The following is a 20,252-nucleotide window of genomic DNA, read 5'->3' on the forward strand; positions in this document are numbered from 1 at the left end:
GGCAGGTGGGCATCGATGAGCAGGGGACGCCCGTGGGCTGGGGGCTCAGCTCTGCCAGGGAGCCCTGGGAGACAGCAGGCAGGGGAGCCACCGAGGGGCGGGGAGTTGGGTGCTCACCACCGAGGCCCACCAGGCGGCAGTGAAGCCTACCCCTGGGCATTCACTGACCACATAGCGCACAGAGGAAGCCCGAGGCAGAGGGGCGGCGTCTGGGGGCATTCGTCTGTCACTCACAGGTCTGTGCACTTGGACTCACTGCACCTTCTCGTTTCCCCAGGTAAGGGTGGTGCCTGGCACGGCACTGGCACTCTGCAAATCACTGGGCAAATACAGGCTGAAATGGAATAATCTCCATGACGTACCATTAGTTAAAGAAATGACGATGGAGCATTAGGTAGAGTAGACTCCCGTTTGTTTTTGTTTAATGAAGGATTCTGGATAGAAAACCGAGCTTCTGCAAGCAGGAGTCATGATGCTGCCCCCTTAGTGGCCACGGGATGGGGCCGGGGTCACTTTTCCTCGTGGACTTTTGGACCCAGGATGAGTTTCCCATGTGGTGAGTATTCGTTCGGTTTTTATAGTAATGCTCTTCATCAGCATAGAGATGGGTATTTATATTCTTCAATTTTTTGTTATGAAAAATGTCAAACACACAGAAAAGATGAGAGAAGAGTACAATGAGCACCTGCATGCACATCATCCAGATTCGACAGCCATCAAGGAAAAATTCCTACATTTTCTTTTGAGTTTGCAGGAGGTCACCGTCTAGGGCACAGTCAGTACAGCAGGAGGGAAACCTGGGGCCTGGGTAGGGGTGGAGTTGGGTGGGAGGGGGGCAGAGGAGGGGGCAACAGGAAGGGGGTGTGGGGTCGTGGAGGAGGAGAGGATGGGGAAGGACCTAGGAGGGGTGCGGGAGGGGGAGGGGAGGGGTGTGGGATGGAGATGAGGGCAGAGGAGGGGTGGGGCACGGGGGAGGGGGATGGAGGGGGAGACAGCGTGGACAGCAGCCCCCCAGCTCCCGGCCCCAGGACCAGGCAAGGAGGCAGGAGGGAGCGGCTCCCTGTCCTGTGTGGCCACACTCCAGTTCTGGGCAGTAGCAGGGAAGCTAATAAACGAGGACAAGGAGGAGCCCACAGCCCGCAGAGGGGCCTTGGGGCAAAGATGTACCTGCTGGTGACTTCATGAGTCAGCTGTGATGTGTCGAGTTCTTGGGAAAACACGATAAGTGCTTGGAATCTCTCTCCAGAGATGCGGCTCAGAGAGAAGGCAGTTCCGTCAGCGCGTGCACCGACACGCAGGAGGGAAGGGCTCCAAGCCCTCACGCACTGGGGATCTCCGGGACAGGGAGGGGCCCTGAGGGTAATGAACCTGCCAAGCCCTCTGGGACAGCTGTCCAGGGGTGGGCTTCTCCCCCTGAACCCTCCCCCTGACCCGGGTTGGGGGAGCGTGCCTATACACGGCAGGTGTGCTCCCAGGGAACAAAAGAAACTCCTTCGGGGTTGGTCAACAATCGTGGTCTTCCCAGAGGCAGAAGCTTCCACCCCACACTCAGACCCCAAAGGAGCCTCACCAAGAGACCGGCGTGGCGTCCTCCACCCGGCACAGCCCCCTGGGTAGAACTCCCAAGCAGCTCCTCCGAGGCCTCAGACAACAGCCAGACTGGCCTCACTCCTTGGGCTCAGTGACCAGAAAACAGATTCTCCCTGGTGACGTGCACAGGCCAGATGCAGGCGACACGGGCCTTCCCCACAGCGCCCCAGCAAGCCCTGAGTCCTCCTGACTGACGTGCAGCTCGCTGGCCTGTGTGCGTCTGCTCAGAGCTCAAGAATGACCCAGGGCTCTCAGATCCAGCTGCAGCAGGCCAGGACGGGGCAGGACAGGGGCGCCAACTGGCATTTCTGGTTTGGGCACAACCAGCCTGCTGTTTGTCTCCAGCTCTCAGCAAACAGGAAGCAGCTGCATCACAGTGGAAGGGACGGGCGCATGCAGCCCTCGGCCGGGCCCAGAACCCAGCTGGCCAAGGAGAGCTCGCTCCTTGGGTCCTGGCTGACCGTCTGAGACTCTGAGCGCGTTTCCAAGCCTCAGCCTGGGGAAGGAAGGGTCTTCAACAGGTGGGACGGCTCAGATGGACCAGCACCCAGAGGCACCCAGCTCTGAGCCCAGCTCCTGCCTCAGTCTCAGGACAGGCATTTGTCCCCAGGAGGGCCAATGCTGCTATCTGTTCCAACTTAACCTAGCTGTGCACAACCTGGCCGCTGAGGCCCAGCCTGGCCACACAGACCTCAGGGATCAACTAACAAGGGTGCTTGGTGAGCAAGCGGCCACAGGACCCAACAACAGAGCTTGAGGCCAGGGCCTCAGGGCTGAGAGCTCAGGGTGGGGGGGGCTCGGACAGGGCTGCATACGGTGGCCTGTCAGGGCCCATCCTGGGCTCCCCTGAGCTGTCCGTTCCCCTGCCTATGAGCCAGTGTGAAGGCAGCGGGGAGACATTCTCATGGTAACTGGGAGTCATGTCGGGCACAGTTAGGGGCTCAGGGCCCGTCCCTCTTCCGGGCAGCACCTCAGCTTTCCTTGAGGAACAGCTTCCTTCCCACCAAGACCCATCCCACTGGGTGATACTCATGCAGGCCTGGACTGAAGGACCAAAGTCAGAGAGAGGGGACCTCATGTGCCCCGGCCCCCTTGGGGGTCCTACTGCAGACCCTGCCTGCCCCAGCGTCCCCCACTCCCAGCGCCTCTGTGGGCCCTGGCGTCCCCCAGTTGTTCCCTGTTACCCTAAGCCAGCCGGGGCCCCTTCTGCTGCTCCCGACTCCTGACCCTGTCAATACAGAAACCGGGGGAGAACAAGTGGGAGGGAAGGCCCCGGGTTTGAGAGGGGGCGAGGAGAGTGTGCCCTCCAGACAGAGAAGGGACAGGAGCTCTCACATCGCGGATTCTCAAAGCAGCGACTGCCGTCGGAGAACACATGGTCAAAACCTGCGCTGCTGGGGCCACCCTGGGTCGAGGCCTCCTTGGCCACCCACACCCATCCTGGGCCAGAGCTGCCCTCGAGATGCTGGCGGGAGCCAAGAGCCCAGAGGCAGACGAGTCACAGCCAGCACTCTGGATGTGGCGGGTGACTCATGACGGTCCTGGGACAGCTCTCAGCAAACACTGTGTCCAGGACCGTGGCAGTTCCAGGGGGCCAGTGGCCCAGGGTCGCTGCCAGGAGCCATGGGGGTTCTCAGCTGCACCCAGGACAAGGCGAGAGGGTCTTTCCCCTCCCATCTAAAACTGAGGAGCAGGTGGGTCTCGGTGACTGTGCTTTTCCAACCAATGCAGGACGCTGGCGGAAGCACCAGAGCCTGTCTCTACATGAGTTTCCAGGAACCCAGAGCAGCCCCCAACCCCAAAAGGCCTCCATTCCCCATTCGGGGCTACGACAGCATCTTGTGCTCCTGGCAGAGACACCCCAATGCTCAAGGAAGACCCCCGGTGACCCCACGAGATCCTTCGAGGGGCAGAGGGGGTGGGGGCCAAGGGGGGTCATCCAGGAAGCCCTTTCATCTCCCCCCGCCCCCCACTGACTACCACTTCTATCTGTCCACCTGTGGACTTCAGGAAAATGGAAACGACATCCTTTTAAGCAGCGGGTTTGGGAGTCAGCATAATCAGAAAAGCTTGCTCTGGAGGCAAGAGAGGCAGGGCTGGGGCTCAGTCGTGTGTGAAATTACGCAAATACTGTTTTTAAAAAACCACCACTGCGGTGGGTTTTCTTCACGTTTCTTTTTTCCTTCCCAATCTTCATGTATTTTTTAAATTTTTACTTTGAAACAATTTCTAACTGAGCAAAGAAGCTGCCCTCCCCACACGGGAACTCCCATACGCCCGCCCCAGTCGGCCCGGTTTGTCACATATGCTTTCAGTCTCTCTCTATATGGATACTTTTTCTGGACCATTTAAGATAATTCCCTTTGTGTGTTTCAGCTTTTTTAATAAAAGTGAACATGGAGTTGGTGGCGAGAGTTTGGCCAGCACAGAGGCTCAGCGGGGAGAGCCGCAGGTGATAGACGCTCCCGGGCCACCTGGCTGTGTGCTGGGCTCCCTCTGAGTAGCATGTTCCTCACGGCAGCCCAGGGACCAGGGCCAGGTCCTTCGGGGATCCCTGCCGTCGCCCACCCCCTTCCCAGGGGCCTCTGTCTCAAGGCTTCCTCCTAATTTTTCCAGGTTCTATGCTCTGAATGTTTGTGTCCCATGAGATTCACGTGTTGAAAGCCTAACACCCCATGTGAGGGGGTTTGGAAGTGGGTCACTGGGAGGTGATTAGCTCCTGATGGTGGAGCCCCCATGCATGGGGTTAGTGCCCTTACAACAGAGGTCCCAAGAACACCCTTGCCCCTCCGCCCTGTGAGGACCCAAGAGAAGACGGTCGCCCACAACCCAGAAGAGGCCTGACCAGGACCCGACCACGCCAACACCCTGACCTTGGACCTCAGCCTCGGGAGCTGCGAGAAATAAACGTCCATTGTGTATGAGCCCCCCAGTCTGGGGTCTTCTGTCACAGCAGCCAAGCGAAGACACGGGTGACTGAGAACATTAAATCTGCCGCCATCTTTATTTCTTGATTGTTCGATGTATACATGCTCTGAAAGATGATAAACTGGGGCCACTTATGCTCCTTCCCAACTCCCTCCCACCCCCCAATTCTCCTTAGCCGTATTTGTTTTTCTTGCTGAGGAAGATTCCCCCTGAGCTCACATCTGCACCAGTCTTCCTCTATTTCATGTGTGGGATGCTACCACAGCATGGCTTGGTGAGTGGAGTAGGTCCACACCTAGGAACCAAACCCAGGCCGCTGAAGCAGAGCGTGCTGACCTTAACCACTAGGCCACGGTGTAGTATTATTTTTAATCTGCTGGTGGAAGCTTTGTAACTTTAAATAATTCAGAGAAACCTCTTTCGTGGGATCAACTCCGACCACTGCCACCGAGGCGGTGTGAACGCTCCTCCTCTGACCCCTCCTAGCCGCCCAGTTCTCAGCATGTTCCCCTCACAGTGTCCAGATCCGGGACGTTTCTGCTCGATAGCAAACTTGAGACTTCCTCTATGGTAGAAAGGGAGAGTCTGACCAGGTGCTGCTGATCACCAGCATTTCAACGTCGCGAGGGCGGCAACATTATCCTTTGAGAAACCACGTGTCCCTTGGGCCCCAGGTGGGAAAGGAGTCCTGCGCTAGGCCCTCCCACAGGGCTGCCCAAGCGCTGCGCCCTGAGCTCCCCTTGGCTGTTAATTCGGCTTTTGCATCCCTCTTCCTGGCGAGCTGACACCCCCAGTGCTGCATGTGCAGTGAAGCCCTGAGCCTCATGGCGCCTTGTCCTCACGCCGAATGCAGACGCAGGCTGGCCAGGTTCTGGGTCTAGCATCACTTTCCTTGTGAAATTTGCTGGTCCCAGCCGGCCGTCATTCTGCCTCTGAGTCCTTTGGTTTCTCTCCGAAAGCTCATGGCTTTTCTCCTTGTCTCTGGTTCTGAGATGGCACCAGAGGGGCATCCTTTTGCTTCAATCCTGCTGGGCACACGGTGAGCCCAGTGGGCCACTTCTTCGTCCCCCGTCCGTGGTGTCTACACATGACCTACAGCTTGTACTCCCCGGGCACACACACTGACGCCCCTCAAAGCCCCTCATCTTTCCTCCTCAGAGCGATGGAAACCACAAGGAGCCAAGACGCCACAGAGCCCGGCCCAGGGGCAGCGCTGGGCAGGAGGAACAGCATTTCAGAAGGACTTTTCCTGCCTACTAAAAGAATTGATCCCTTTTGCAAAGAGAACATTAGCCATCCACCACACTGACCAAACACTCGTTCCCTTTGTTGTGTGTGCACAAGAAAGCAGAGCTGGCCTTTGGAGGCTGAATTAGTGGGGAAAGATTCCATCTTTTTAAAATAAATTCAGCCCCTGCTTAGTCCGCCTGAAACTGACTTGAGAGCTGAAATGATTGGTAAGCCAGGCACAGTGGCCATGGCACTTTGTCGCATCGCGGTCCTGCGGCGTTTTTGAAGTCGTAATTGTCCTAGGGCTCTAAGAGATCCAAGGAGATGAGAATAACAGCAGGAAGTGATGCACGACTCGCCATCAGATGGCCGTGTAAAAGCCTTCATCTTAAAAAAAGAGAACGGTGGGGTGGGGAGCAGGGGTGGGCCTCTGTGGGGCAGGGGTGTTGCTGGAGTTGGCTCTGAGTTGCCCTGGGGACAGGCGTCCTCAAACCCAACATCAATAAAACGCCAGCCTCTGGAGATCAAGGGTCTGCTCCTTGCCCACCCCCCTGGATTGGCAGGGCCATGTTGAGCCAAGAAGTGGGGGAAAGAGGCCCCATCGTCTGTCTGTCCCCCATCCGCTTTGCCCGCCTGGTCAAACCCAGAGCTGCCCTCTGGCTGAAGGCAGCACACCCTGCCCGTGGTGGGGCTCCCCACACTCGGCCCTCGCTCTCCACGGCCCTCAGTGGAGGAGGGGATTCCTGCAAGCTGGTCCACAGGACCCGGGGGCCAGGGGCTGGAGGGAGCGGGGATGGGATGGTCAGTCCCAGCAGGGAAAACAGCTGCTGTTGGTGGGACTCCCCCTCTTAGGGAAGGCGAGAGACTGAGGGTCGGCACTCTGGGGTCCCACTGGAAGAGCGCAAAACCTGGCCCCTATCTGTTACTGGACCAGCTACCCAGCATCCCTGCCTCGGTCTTCCCATCCACAAAGGGGATAATAGTGGCCACTGGCTCAGTAATCAGAAGACCCTCCTCTCATTTCTTGACAGCTTGGTCCCTGCTGTCGTAGGTGTGGCCGTCAGCTCTCATAGCCACCATTCGCCAGCTGAACAAAGGTCCTTCCAGCAGTGCCTGGCTCTCATGACAAAGAGCTGTGACCAAGGGCTTAGAGGGCGCCATGTCCCAGGACAGGCAGTAAACGCCAGTGAGACCTGACTCCCAGAGAGAGTGGAACAGAAAAAGATGATAAAAAGCAGCTCAGCCTGGCCCTCCCGACCCCACTGCGAGGCCACGAGAAGAGCATTCCAGGCAGCTGGGCCATGTCCCCACTGTGGTCCCCGCACCGAGACCCCCAGATAGTGTGCCTGCACACACGTGCGTACGCATGTGTGGGGAGAATCTGTGTTTCTGACAAGTCCCAGGTGATGCTGAGGCTGATGGTGAGGGGCCACACTCTGAGAAGCCTGGGTCTATCAGAACTCAAACCCTCCTCCTCTTCTTGGCCCATCCCACAGCTCCAGGGATGTGAGATGCACACGAGACAGGATTCCAGGACAGGGCAGCTTTTCCTGGCGCAAATGCACAGAGGATCTGCCCATCCAGGCAGGAGGTGGTGGAATCGATGGCTGTTCATCCTTACCTGGGGTCCTCTGCACCCACAAAATCAGTGCCTGGAGAGCCAGGGCCTGCGGCCTTCCCTCGGCCATCACAGCAAGTCGCTCACTCCCTCTACAGATCCCAATGTGACCGAGCGGTGGCGGGGCTACGCTCTCCCTCACTCACGAAATTCACATCAGCCAGAGGCAGGCAGGACACTACAGACGCAGCCGGCCCCATGTTTTGAGACAACTCAAGCTGCTGAGCAGAAGACAATTCAGGCAAAAGAGAAGGATCGTCAGGAAAAAAGATTGGACACCGGCTAAATTTGAACCTTAACGAAGCAACAAATAATGTGGCTACGTCTACCCACGCAACATTTGGGACATATTTACAGGCACAAGTTTTCATTGTTTATCTGAAATTCACATCAAACTGAGTGTCGTCCATTTTTATACGTTCAATGTGGCAACCCCAAAAGAAACCAGACCCCCCCCCACCGGGAGGAGTGACAGCAGCCAAGCCCGGTACCCCCAGCTCCCCACCTCCCTGGCCCCACTTAGACCTGCAGGTGACGTGGTGGGGACGGGGAAGTACCAGGCAGGGCGCTGAAAGAGTCAGTGGAGCTGACCGCAGCCTTCGGGCCACCACAGTGATTTCTCATATGCCCCGTCTGAAGAACTGGGCTTCCTTCTCAAAATGCTGTGTCGGGGGCCCTGGGGGTGGGCCGGGTTCCAAGGGAGCAGGAAATGCCTTCCCTGGGTTCATTCTGAGACCGGAGCCCGGTTCGGGTCCAAACAGCAGGTGGGAGTCGCCCCCTAGAGGCGGGACGTGCCGGCTGCAAGCCTCTCCGGGCACCACCCCACTGGTGGCCACTTGGTCCAGGGCAGCTCACCTGTGAGGACCCTCAGCCCGGGGACATAGATAACCTAGCTGTGCTTAACGTCCAGATGTCTGGACGAGGCCCAAGGATGTGGTCGAGCAGATGGACGTGGGCGAGTGAGACCCAGAGCCGGCCTCCAACACCAAAGGCTGAGCTCTTTCTTCCACGTCAGCGTGCTCCTCCGAGGAGTCAGGCATGAGCCCTGGCCAGTGCAGCGGGAAGGAGCAGCGGCAGCCTCGCGGGGGTGGAAGGCCACTTCCCTCCCAAAGACTCAGCCAGAGGGAGGACGGTGTGACCAAGCGCATGTGGACATGAAGGGTGTGTGGACAGGAGGTGTGTGGACACGAGGTGTGTGGACATGAGGGGCATGAGGACACGAGGTACGTGGACACGAGGGGCATGAGGACATGAGGTGTGTGGACACGAGGGATGTGTGGACACGAGGTGTGTGGACACGAGGGGCGTGTGGACACAAGGTGTGTGGACATGAGGGGCGTGTGGACACGAGGTGTGTGGACACGAGGGGCATGAGGACACGAGGTGTGTGGACACAAGGTGTGTGGACACGAGGTGTGTGGACACGAGGGGCGTGTGGACACGAGGGATGTGTGGACACGAGGTGTGTGGACACGAGGTACGTGGACACGAGGGGCGTGTGGACACAAGGTGTGTGGACACGAGGGATGTGTGGACACGAGGTGTGTGGACACGAGGTGTGTGGACACGAGGTGTGTGGACACGAGGGGCGTGTGGACACAAGGTGTGTGGACACGAGGGACGTGTGGACACGAGGGACGTGTGGACACGAGGGGCGTGTGGACACGAGGTGTGTGGACACGAGGGGCACGTTTGGTCAAAGCCTTCCAAACACTCCTTCCACTGGACCTCTTGTAACCAAGAACCAGGTGTCCCCTTGGGGGTGGGGAACAGGTGCCCTCTGGTTAGTGGTGGTTACCACCTTTCAGACATGACATCAGCAACCCAGGCAAGAAACTCCACTTGGTGAGAACCCAGAGCTGGTTTGGGGAATAAGTTTAGACTGGCTAAACTCATATATGACAGATGTATAAACCATAAGGCTTGCGTGTTCGTTAACCACAAGACAGATCCCTTTCCAGGGCCTAGGTGTTTCTCATCTAAGGTCCAAGCTCCCTTCTCCTGGGATGAAGGTACTTGGGAGGCCACGTGCATCCCTCAAAGGAAATTTGGGCAACACAGGTCAGGGGTTCATTAAGTCACAGTGACCAAGGGAGGGCCTGGGTCAGTTAGTCAATTCGTCAACAAATGGTTATTGTCCACCTGTGGTGTGCCAGGCCTTGCCTGGGAGGTGAGGTCAGTGGTGCAAAGCCAGACCAGCCCTGACCCCTGAAGCTGACTGATGGCTTGGCAAGGAAGGTGGACACTGAATGAGTTGTCACCAGTGATTTGTGATGACAGGCAGGTGACAAGGGTGCACCAAACACTTGATGAGCACTAGGACCTTGGGGGACCAAACAGGACCCTTTGGGGGTCGGAGAGCCCCCTGGGCAGCGACCTTGGCCTGAGAGCTGAAGTCTGGGCAGGGGAGAGAGGGACCAAGGGGCTGAGAGGCATCTGTGGCCCCAGGGGTCTGGAGGGTGGGTTGCACGGGGGAGACCAGGTGGGGACCCAGAGGAACTGGAGCGGGTCAGGCCTGGCAGGCCGGGGAGCAAGGCGGATCCCAGGGGGTGGGCCTGGAGATCAATCCTGGCCTGCTCTTGACCGTGGGACCAGCGCGAGGCTCCTACCCTGGGAGCCTACGTGCATCTGCCTCAGAGAGGGCGCCGTCGGGGGTAATCCCCCACAAGAGCTCAGCACAGAGCACAGATTTCCGCCGAGCCTGGGTCTCGGTGTGGACATGGGACCACCTGTGGTTCTGCTGTCCCGGGCCCCCTCAGCCTGGCAAGTGCCTCATTGTTTGCTGACTTCTTTTACAGACAAGCAGTATGCCACCTTTTCTCAATAAACAGATAATTTCTCAATATATATAAAATATCGAATCATTACGCTATACACCTGGGACTAATAGAACGTTAAATGTCAATTATACCTCATAAAGAATAGACAGATTTATTGTTTCTTAACAATTGCAAATAATATATCGCACATTAGATTTTTTCACTTAATTTTTTGAATAGGTAACAGTCATGTGATTCAAAAACCCCGGTGTACAAAAGGGCACACAGGGAAAGGTCTCGTTGCACCACTGCCCCGTGTTCCCACCCCAGGGGGCCACTGTTACGTGTGTCATACAGTCCATGATGGACGGACAGACGGATGGATGGATGGGTGGACAGATGGATGGATGGATGGATGGACAGATGGACAGACAGATAGAGCAATAGAGATAGGTGATAGATACATAGATAGATAGATAGATAGATAGATAGATAGATGATAGATTTCAAAGTTTTTTTTAATACACTTGTTGCTCCTTATCCATTGATTCTTATCTCTCTCTCCCAGGGCTTACTTTCTTGAGACTTCCTTCTCACCACACATGTGTGCACACGCACACACACACACACCCTCCCCCCTTCCCCACCACAGACCTAATGTCACTTCGCCTCTCTCCACAAGCCTCCACTTTCTCACTCGGCCTGTCCGAAGCCCCACAGGGGGCACTCATGGGGCCCCTCCCTTGTTTCACACACACAGGGCAGGGAAACCACCAGGTCTGCCACCCTCACAGCACCTCGCACTCATGCACGGGGCAGAGGGAGCGTGGGGTGACACTCATCACTTTACTAGCTCCATGCAGGTTCCATCTGGCCCTGAGCCCCCACCGTCAGATGAAGAGGAAATAATGTCTTTTTTAAGGGTGGGGGGCTGCCCATCCCTCACCCCCCCAGGGCTCTGGAGGTCTAGGTGGCCCAGAATGTCCAGGGGAAGCCCTCTGTCTTAGCCAGCTGCTGCCAGCAAGTGTCCAGGCCTTCGAGGTCCCCAAGTGGGGATGTTCTGGATGTCTGAGCCACACCCAGAGTCAGGGACCTTTGTGCACTGAGATCGGGAGCAGGGGGCTCAGAGTCAGCCTGCCATCTCACTGAGGCCTCTCTCCGAAGTCTTGTTGGGCCAGGGGCTGTCCTCACCCCCAGAGAGCCTCCTCTTTTCCTCAGCTCCTTCTGCACCATAAGATCTCCCGCCTCCTTCTGTGTGAGTCTGATCCCCAGACTACGTGCTCCCTCAGGAGAGGCACCATGTCCAGTCCCTCTCCAACCCCCTGGGCCAGGCATGCAGCAGGTGCTCAATAAACCACTACTAAGTGACCCCTGGGTGACCACCTGCTTCCTAGCCAGCCGTGTTTTCATCTCTGGATAATCTACGCCTCCCGCCTTTATAATCAAGGCAGGAAGAAACTGCCCCAACAGAGAAACTTGTCCTCAGCAGCTCTCTGCTCATTGGCTACAGAGGTTTCCTGCCTAGACCCTCATGATCCTCCAGACGGACACACAATGTGCCCACACGCATCGTCTCTCATTTCACTTTCTAACCTTTTATCCTCATCTTATTTTGGGACCACTAATCCTAAAGAATCCCCTGGGTGGCCCAGTCACCCAAGAAAGATCACCAACACAACCAAGGGTTGGGTATCGCTCTGAAGCCTGTTGTCTGGTTCACCAAAACCAAGAGGTGGACAGCGCAGTCACAGTGGTGACGGGCACGCCCATTCGGAAGCCCAGGCTCCTCTTTGTTCCAGATTCCTTAATCCTGCCGAAGTCTGGCTCCAGCTGTGCTCACATCTGCATAAAAAGAGGGACATGAGCCAAAGCGGGTATTAGGCAAAGTCCTGGCAGGTGAGCACAGCGTTCAGCTCCCTCCTGACGCCGAGCACGGAACCCACAGGTGGGGTTTGTTCCGCACATGCCGGTGGAGCAGAGAAGGGAGCAGCTCTGGGAGGTTTCAAGAAAGACATGGAGAAGGCGGTTTCCTCTTGCCCAAATCATTCAACCTACCTCCCTGTGTCGAGTCGGATCCCCAGATACACATTCCAGGATCTGCCTATAACAAAAGGAGCCAGGTGTCTGAGGAGCGCAGCTGGCCCACCACGGTTCAGGCGCGGAAGCTAGGTGCAGGCACACAGGACAACCGGCCCCCGGAGCCTCCTGGGCCATGAGGCGAGGATACAGGCACAGCCACCCGGCAGCCACCGCAGAAGAGGCTGAGTGCCCTGAGAGGGGCACAGAGGGGCCAAAGCTGCCCGGCAGGGCTCAGGGGGGTCCTGGGGGCCAGGCTCTCCGGACTGAAGATGCCGGGATGGAGTGGGGGAGGAGCAGAGAGCCAACCTGGCCGGGGAGCAGGGGCCCCACGCTGTCCAGGGAACAGTAAGGAGATTAATAATGCTGAGGGCCACCATCTGTCGGGCACTTACTGCTGTGTTAAGTGGCTTCGAGCCGAGCTTCATGCCTGCCTTGCAGCAACCAGCTGAGACAAGTGCCACCAGCGGGGCAGGGCAGAGGACAGGCGCACTGGCCGCCGGAATCAGCACGTCCAGCCAGATCTCGAATCCACATGACTGCTGGTGGCCCTGGGCCATCGCGGAATCCTCTCCAAGCCACCTCTCCCCCGTGGCATTGTGGGGACAGCCCCCTTCACAGATGGGAAGCGGAGACTCAGGCCCCGCCAGCTGACCCCGCTCTGAGTGTCGTCCCAGGGGGTGAGGCTGACCAGAGCCTGCACCGGCCAAGGGGCAGCGCGCACCCGCGTGGCTCCAGCTGCGCACTAGGAAGCCCGAGCGCGCGTGCGGGGCTGGCCGGACAGACGGCGGGCAGGGCAGCCAGCCCGTCGGAAGCCCCGGGGACGCGCCGTGTGGTCCCACTGCCCGGAGGAGGAACCCGGGGCCTAACGAGGCGCAGCGCCCGGCGCGGCCCACACAACGACCGCGGAAGAGCCGGGAGAGAACCCGGAAGCCCGACCGAGAGTCCACACCTGGCGGGAGGGAAAGCGCGCTCTGCGCACGCGTCTGGGGCGGGCACCGCGGTGGGCGTGGCCTGGCGGGAAGGGGCGGGGCGAAGCTCGCGGGGGCGGGGGTGGAGGGGCGGAGCCGGCGGCCATGACGGCCTTGATTGGGTGCTGCTTTGAGCGCGTCACCCGACCGCCTTCAGGCCCCGCCAGGCCCCGCCCAGGCCCCGCCCCCGCCGCCCGGGTTAACCCTACACGGCCCACCTGCCGGTCAGCCGCGAGGCGGTGGTCCCGGCGGCTGGGCCCCCTGTCGGCCAGGGCAACAATGGAAGCGCTGGGAGCCCGCGCCCGCAGAACTGTCGGTTGCTGGTTCTTTTCTTCTTAGCCGCTTTATTGAGACGTAATTTGCACTTCCGCCCTTTGAAGCGCGCAGTTCACGGAGCTGTACCCAGAGCTGCGCAGCCACCGCCACCGCCTGATTTAAAGGTTTCCCTGCCCCCTCCAAGTCCGCTCTATTTCCGCGACCCGCCCGTTCTGACGGCGCTGCGCCGCGGGGCCCGGCCGCCAGGGGGCGCCGCGAGCCGGCCCTCAGTTGCGCCTGCGCCTACGCCGCGCGCGAGCCCGAGCGCGAGCCCCCGAGAGCGCGCCCGCCCCGCGAGTGCGCCTGCGCGGAGCCGTGGCCGCGCCCGCTCCCGCCGGGGGGCTCGTCGCTGGGCGGCCGGGCCATGGGGGAGGCTGAGGTGGGCGGCGGCGGCGCGGCGGGCGACAAGGGGCCGGGCGAGGCGGCCACCAGCCCGGCCGAGGAGACGGTGGTGTGGAGCCCCGAGGTGGAGGTGTGCCTCTTCCACGCCATGCTGGGCCACAAGCCCGTCGGTGAGCGGGGCGCCGCGGACCCGCGTGGGGGCGGGGCGGGCGGGCGGGCAACGGCCGGGGGCGCGGGCGGGGCGGAGTCTGCTACACCCCTACTCAGTGCCCTCGCGGACCCTGCCCCTCCTGCACCCCAACCCCGTGCCCCCGGCGGAGCCTGCCCCTCCTGCACCCCAACCCCGTGCCCCCCGCGGACCCTGCCCCTCCTGCACCCCAATCCTGCGCCCCCGGCGGACCCTGCCCCTCCTGCACCCCAACCCCGTGCCCCCCGCGGACCCTGCTCTTCCGGCACCCACCCCTGACCTGTCTGCACCCACTCACCCTTTTCCCCTCCTACACACCCACCACTGCTCCCTCCTTCATTCCCACCCCTGCCTCCCTCTACACCCACCCACCTGGCAACCCCTCTTGCACCACCACCCCCTCCTAAACCCACTCCTACCCCCTCCTGTACCCCCACCCCTGCCCCCCTTTTTACTCCTTCCCCCCATCTCCTACCTCTGCCCCCTTTCTCCTCCCTGCCCCATCTACTCCTCCCCTCTTAGCTGCTGACCCCTTCCTCCTGTAGGTGTGAACCGGCACTTCCACATGATTTGTATCCGGGACAAGTTCAGCCAGAACATTGGTCGTCAGGTCCCATCCAAGGTCATTTGGGACCACCTGAGCACCATGTATGACATGCAGGCCCTGGTGAGCTGACCCTTCCCTCCCCAGTCCTCCCAAGGCCAGAGCCTCGCCTTCCCCAGACAGATCGGGTGGCAGAGTGCCCCTCTTGCCTCCCCTTGGGGCTGTGCCAGACTCCTGTTCTCAGAGAGCTCGATGTCCCGTGGACGTCCCGTGGGGGATCACGATAACAAGAGAGCTCCAAGTAGTTCTACAAAATCTACAAGCCTAGCTCTGGTAGCTTGTTACTTGTGTGGAACGTCTCTTAGATTGGGTGGTCAGTGGAGGTCTCTCCACAGCAGTAACTGGAGAGCTAGGCCTGTGGGGGGCCCTTAGGCCACTGTCGGTCTTATGGGAGGGCCCAGAGTGCTCCAGGCAGGAAGCTGGCCAGAGGGGAGTCACATTAAGGGGAACAGCAGTGAGTACCAGGCACACAGGGAGGCCTCATGGAACCCCCAGCTAGCCTGGGCAGGTGAGCAGGTTACCTGGGTAACCAGGATGGCGAGAAGAGACAGAGGAACGGCAGGTGTCGAGGCCCCGCAGCAGCAAGAGTTGATGGATCAAGGAGCTTAGAGAGGCGAGTGCACTTGGAGAGTGGGGGGGGACAGGGGGCAGGGGACTAGAGGGGTGGGAACCTGTTCCGGGGTTAGTAAGGCTCTGTCTCCCCCTGGACTTGGGCTGCACCAGCCCTCCCAGCTGAGACCCGGGGGGTCTCGCCGAGACGGGGAGCGCTTGCCCTGGCCTTGCGTCCAGATCCTGCAGTGCCACTTGCTTCCTGTTGGCCTTGGGTGAGTCGTTTGCAACTCTTTGTCATAGCGTAGAAAAGGCATAAAGATGACAGCCTGTAGCCTGGCACTGACCGCCCGGCCTGCAGCACGCACCCTAGAAACTCGAGCCACTGCTGCTGCGTTCAGGACAAGCTGCTAAACTGCAGGAGGGCCTCCTGGAGTCACCTCACTTGTGGGTCAGAGCACGTCTGCTCTCGTGAATTCCCATGCCTGTCATGTTGTGGGGTCACCTGGTCCCCAGGCACTCCCCGTGGCCTGACTCCATGCTGGGGGGGGCCGGATCTGGACACAGAGATGAGTGCAGCAGGGTCCCTGTCCTGGGGGAGCCCCTGGTGCAGAGGGGAAGACGGGAAGACAGACAGACAGACAGCTCTGAGCTGCAGACAGTGGCTCAGAGGAGCTTGTAGCTGTGAGGCCCCACACGGGGCCCGTGTGATGCACAGGGAGCTGCAGGGTGCCGTTTGTTCAGGACTGGCCAAGACCTTGGGACTGTCCCCTCCTTAGACCTCATCACCACTATGAGTCTGATGCCAGAGTCACCCGGGGCCTTGTGAACACAAGTCCCTGGATCCACCCACAGGTGACCCATGGGCACAGGAATGGAGGAGCTTTTGAAGCTCCCAAATGTCAGTCAGTGCATTGCGGTGTGGAGGCCTCATCTCTTGCATCTCCCTCCCAATTGAGACCCTCCCAGCAGCTCAGCTTTCCCTTTGGCCAGCAGTCTGTGTTTCCAGGGTCCTGGCCCCCCTGGCATGTGTGCCCTGCAGGACAGGTGGAACCCCATAAGCATTCGACATGCCTTGCTCTACTTTGCTCCCTTACCTGATTGCCGTGAGGCTGGCTTTTCTGCCAGCAGCCTGGCTCCTGACAGGCGGATGGGCACTCAGGCGCCGTGTCCGTTCCTCAGGGCTGTCACCGCCCTCTGACTATGCTCTCGGGGTAAGGGAGCCGTCGGCAGGGAGTCCAGCCTGCCCCGTGGCAGCCACCCCAGCCTCATCTTGGGGGCTCCTGCCCGTGGCCTGCACTGTAGTTTTTGCCTCCCATGAGTCTGTGTGAGAAGCCCAGCCCCGCTGACCATGCCAGCAGAAAGAACGAAGGGTCTTCACACTCCCGGGGCCCACCCGCTGCAGCCCTCTAGGACAGCTGTGTGTGTTCATTGGTTGCTCCTGAATGGCTCTTACACATTTTTAGTGACTTGCTAAAATCACTTTTTCTTGTTTGTTTCTTATAAAAAAATAAAATGCCCTGTTTACCATCAGCATGAGTCTGAGATTCTTCCATTCCCGAATCCAGAGAGGAACTTCGTCCTTCCGGAAGAGATCATTCAAGAAGTCCGAGAAGGTGAGACTCCAGGGGTCAGATTTGGGAATTAGACAAGACGGGATGTGGTGTCAGGGTGAAGGTCATGACCTCAGGGAGGAGTGAGGGTTGCTGGTGTGATGCTCAGTCCACCTGGATTGGGGAGGCCTGGGGAGCCTCCAGGGATGAGGGGGGACTTTGTTCAAGAACACTCGACTTTCTCTAAAAGCAGCCTGGCCGCAGCCGAGGTCCACACACACCTCCCGAGTCGGGAGCAGCCCAGCCTGAGCCACCCGCAGGTTGGCTTCTAGTAAATGTCAGCTGTGTCCCCCACAGGAAAAGTGATCATTGAAGAGGAAATGAAAGAGGAGATGAAGGAAGACGTGGACCCCCACAACGGGGCCGACGATGGTAAGTGTGGAGCATGCCCCACCCCTCCCCTGAGGCCCGGGACCCAGCACCCCACCCGCTGCAAGGCCTCCCTGCAGGGCGCAGCCACACGATCCCGGCCTGTGTTTCAAGTCCACTTGTAGCCAGAGCCACTCTGTCTGGTTCAGCAGTTAAGAAGGCAGCTTCCATCTGCTCAGATGGGAGCCTCGATGTGTGTGGAAGTCGTGCATGTGGCCAACTCCGTGAAGGAACCACAGGGCAGCCTCGGGCACCAGTGTCCACTCAGGTGGACAGTGCGCAGTGCAAGGGGCCCGACTGGAGTAAAACGTGTGCCTGTCGTCTCAGAGCAGGACAGACCCTGGATAGCAGAGATGCGCAGGGCCCACGCCTTGTTCCGCCTTGTCGGACGGGCGCACATGGACGGCCGGGCAGGGTCCTGCAGCCTGACCGCATGCTGCCCGAGGCCCGCACGGTGGGCAAGTCCTCGGGAGGACCAGGCGCTCTTCAGGCCACGCGGGCGCCCCCAGCTCAGGAGAAGACTTTTGGTTCAGAGTGTCACGTGTGTAGATACAGATTTTTTTAACTGAACAGGAAGATGAAATAAAATTCTGGATATTCTGTTTTCAGCCAAATGATTTTGTCTCCCAGTTTTTTCATCTTCAGGAAGCTTGGGGAAAGCCACAGAAAAACCCAGCAAAGACAAAGACAAGAACTCCTCAGACTTGGGGTCCAAAGAAGGGGCGGACAAGCGGAAGCGCAGCCGTGTCACCGACAAAGTCCTGACCGCCAACAGCAACCCCTCCAGCCCCAGCTCCGCCAAGCGGCGCCGAACATAGATGCTCCCCGGGGCGCAGAGGAAGGCGGCCGGGCGGGAGCCGTGCTCACCAGGCAGGCAGCTGGCCAGACGCCGGAGGCCCCGCACTGCCCGCTCAGACCATCTGGGCTCTGGTGGACCCTCGGGCCCAGGACGCCTGCTCTCAGGCATTGAGAGGTGTGAGTTGCGAGCCAGGCTCTGTCTTCTCTGGACGTCCACGCATGACTGCCCGTGGTGTGGCATCAGCTCCACCTCTGCTGAAGCGCGGGTGGGCCTGAGGCTCCTGGCCGCGGAGGCAGAGTGGGCCAGGCGGAGACCCGGCACGGCAGGCAGTAGAACGAGTTCCCCTCCCGCCTCTGAGGAGCGCTGGTGTTCCCGGGTGACTCGGCTCTTCCCATGCATCCATCCGTCCATCTGTCCATCTGTGAGCCACTCCTACAGTGACTGCCTCCTCAGGAGACAGTCAGGCCCCTGGGCCCATGCCGTGCCCCCCTCGCCGCCTGAGAAACCGAGGACTGGATGTTTGCCTCATTCACTTGTACTGTAACGATGTATATAATTTGGTCGGTGTTTCATTATTTAATTTTTAAGAAGCCTATTTTACTAGTGTTTTTTATGAGGAAAATACTGCAGAAGTTGAACCTGTGTTGTATTTTTTCTGAGATGTTTTGTTTTAAGGTGATGACTACTGAGGTACTTTTTGCTCAGTTTTTATATGCCAGTACAGAGAATTTGTAGCAGTTATTTTTGTATTACTGAGTAGCTAGCAAACAGACCAAATGAGTGAGTGAGGGGAAGGCTCAGCCGTGGGCTGCCCAGGCGGTGGCCCCAGGGTGACTAAACACTGCCGTTCGACTGCGGAACATTAAAGCACAAAAAGCAAGCTGGAGTCGTGTGATTCTGACGCGAAGATGAGTTACCTTTTCCTACATTAGGAAGTTGGTGTTTTTCCAAGATTTGTAACTGCAGCTTACACTTAGATGACTTATTAACATTCACTGGATACAGTGTATATACAAAATAGTAACAGGCCAGAGAGGTTACTTTGTTGAGGGTGACTAGCCCTTCAACTGCAAAATGTTGGGAGAGCAAATGGGAGCGCTGGCGCCTCCTTCGGGCTGGATGGCGTGTGTGCCGTGAGGCTGCGGGCTGCTTGCTCTCCACGACGAGGGTCCAGCCATTCCACGTGGACCGAAAAGGAGGCGCTCTCCCTCCTGGCCAGCCACCACGCCCCGGCTTTTCCTCTCGACAAACCACGAGGAGACAACTGCCAGCCCCCCAGCGGACGGGGCCTTCCCACCGTCCAGGAGCAGGAGGTCAGAAGGTGCCACAGCCCATGAGGCCAGGCCAGGCAGCGTTTCTTCTCCATTCTGAGATGACGTCCCTGAGGTCTGCTGCTGTCCGAGCACAGCAGATGCCACACTCGCCCTGAATACTCACATACGGGGCTCTCTGTCGCTCTCCCCTGCCACGGAGCAGGCAGTGTGCTCTGCATGCGTCTGAGAGGTCCGCGTCGTAGTAGGTTCTAGAACCGACTGGGGGAGAGCACGCGCCTGCCTTCTTGGCTTCCCTCTCATGGCCAGCATGTCCTGCAGCCCTCCATCAGTCCTCGCTCTGTGCCAGGTCCTGTCGCTGGAGTCAGGATGTGTGAGCCCCGACCTGTCAGGGAGGCAGGACAGCCGGCACGGGGGTGGCACGTGGTGCAAGGAAGGAGCAGGATGGGGCGGGGGGCTCTTCCCCAGGCTCACTGGTGAACCCCCATCTGAAACAGCATCTTCTGGGACCTCAGAACACACTGGAAAAGCCTAATCAATAAATCAAACCTGCCTCATTTCAATTATTTTACATTTTACTGCCCTTCCAGGGGAAGGGGGCAGCCTGCAGGGCAGACAGTGGGTGCTCCCCAGCCTCGGGCGTCCCGCTCTTGCCCTGCTCCCTATGGCCTCACACCTGCCAGTGAGACTGAGCCAGCAGCCATGCTGGGTGGACAGATGCCCGTGCTCTCTGGGCTGCTCCATCTTGACCAGCTCACAGGATCTTGGCTTCCCTGTGGGCAGGTCCAGCTCAGTCTGTGCAGGTCAGACTCACAGGCATGTGTCACACCTAAGCTCTCCTGGCCTAGGGGTCTGTTCTGTGACACGAGGGTCTCGTACTCTCACCACATAACGCAGGAGGTGCCGATGGAAGTCGGATGTCGGATCTGAAAGAGAAGACGGGGCCGCGGAACTAAGGGACACGGCGTGGTTGGTTCTGCAGTTCACTCTCTGCTAAGATTCCAGTTGTTAAAAACCTCTGTGGACCGAAG

General features: G+C 59.0%; 1 protein-coding gene and 2 long non-coding RNA genes across 3 annotated transcripts; 1 reads left to right on the forward strand and 2 right to left on the reverse strand.

Annotated features, from left to right (window-relative positions):
- Nucleotides 1-395: 395 nt before the first annotated feature.
- On the reverse strand, nucleotides 396-2,108 carry LOC138920140 (uncharacterized). The gene is made up of 2 exons (XR_011430847.1): nucleotides 1,168-2,108; nucleotides 396-619 (listed from the first exon to the last, which is right to left on the reverse strand). It is a non-coding gene; the product is annotated as an uncharacterized lncRNA (long non-coding RNA).
- Nucleotides 2,109-10,281: 8,173 nt separating this feature from the next.
- On the reverse strand, nucleotides 10,282-13,217 carry LOC138920180 (uncharacterized). The gene is made up of 3 exons (XR_011430925.1): nucleotides 12,597-13,217; nucleotides 12,181-12,226; nucleotides 10,282-11,967 (listed from the first exon to the last, which is right to left on the reverse strand). It is a non-coding gene; the product is annotated as an uncharacterized lncRNA (long non-coding RNA).
- A 556-nt stretch (nucleotides 13,218-13,773) lies between these two features.
- MRGBP (MRG domain binding protein) lies at nucleotides 13,774-18,830 on the forward strand. The gene is made up of 5 exons (XM_023626890.2): nucleotides 13,774-13,999; nucleotides 14,562-14,683; nucleotides 16,704-16,785; nucleotides 17,080-17,154; nucleotides 17,782-18,830. Exons 1-5 carry the CDS (start codon nucleotides 13,852-13,854, stop codon nucleotides 17,967-17,969), a joined length of 615 nt encoding a protein of 204 aa, XP_023482658.1. The 5' UTR covers nucleotides 13,774-13,851; the 3' UTR covers nucleotides 17,970-18,830.
- Nucleotides 18,831-20,252: the final 1,422 nt, after the last annotated feature.

This window comes from Equus caballus, chromosome 22 (genome assembly GCF_041296265.1).
Source record: "Equus caballus isolate H_3958 breed thoroughbred chromosome 22, TB-T2T, whole genome shotgun sequence".
Lineage (NCBI taxonomy): Eukaryota > Metazoa > Chordata > Mammalia > Perissodactyla > Equidae > Equus > Equus caballus.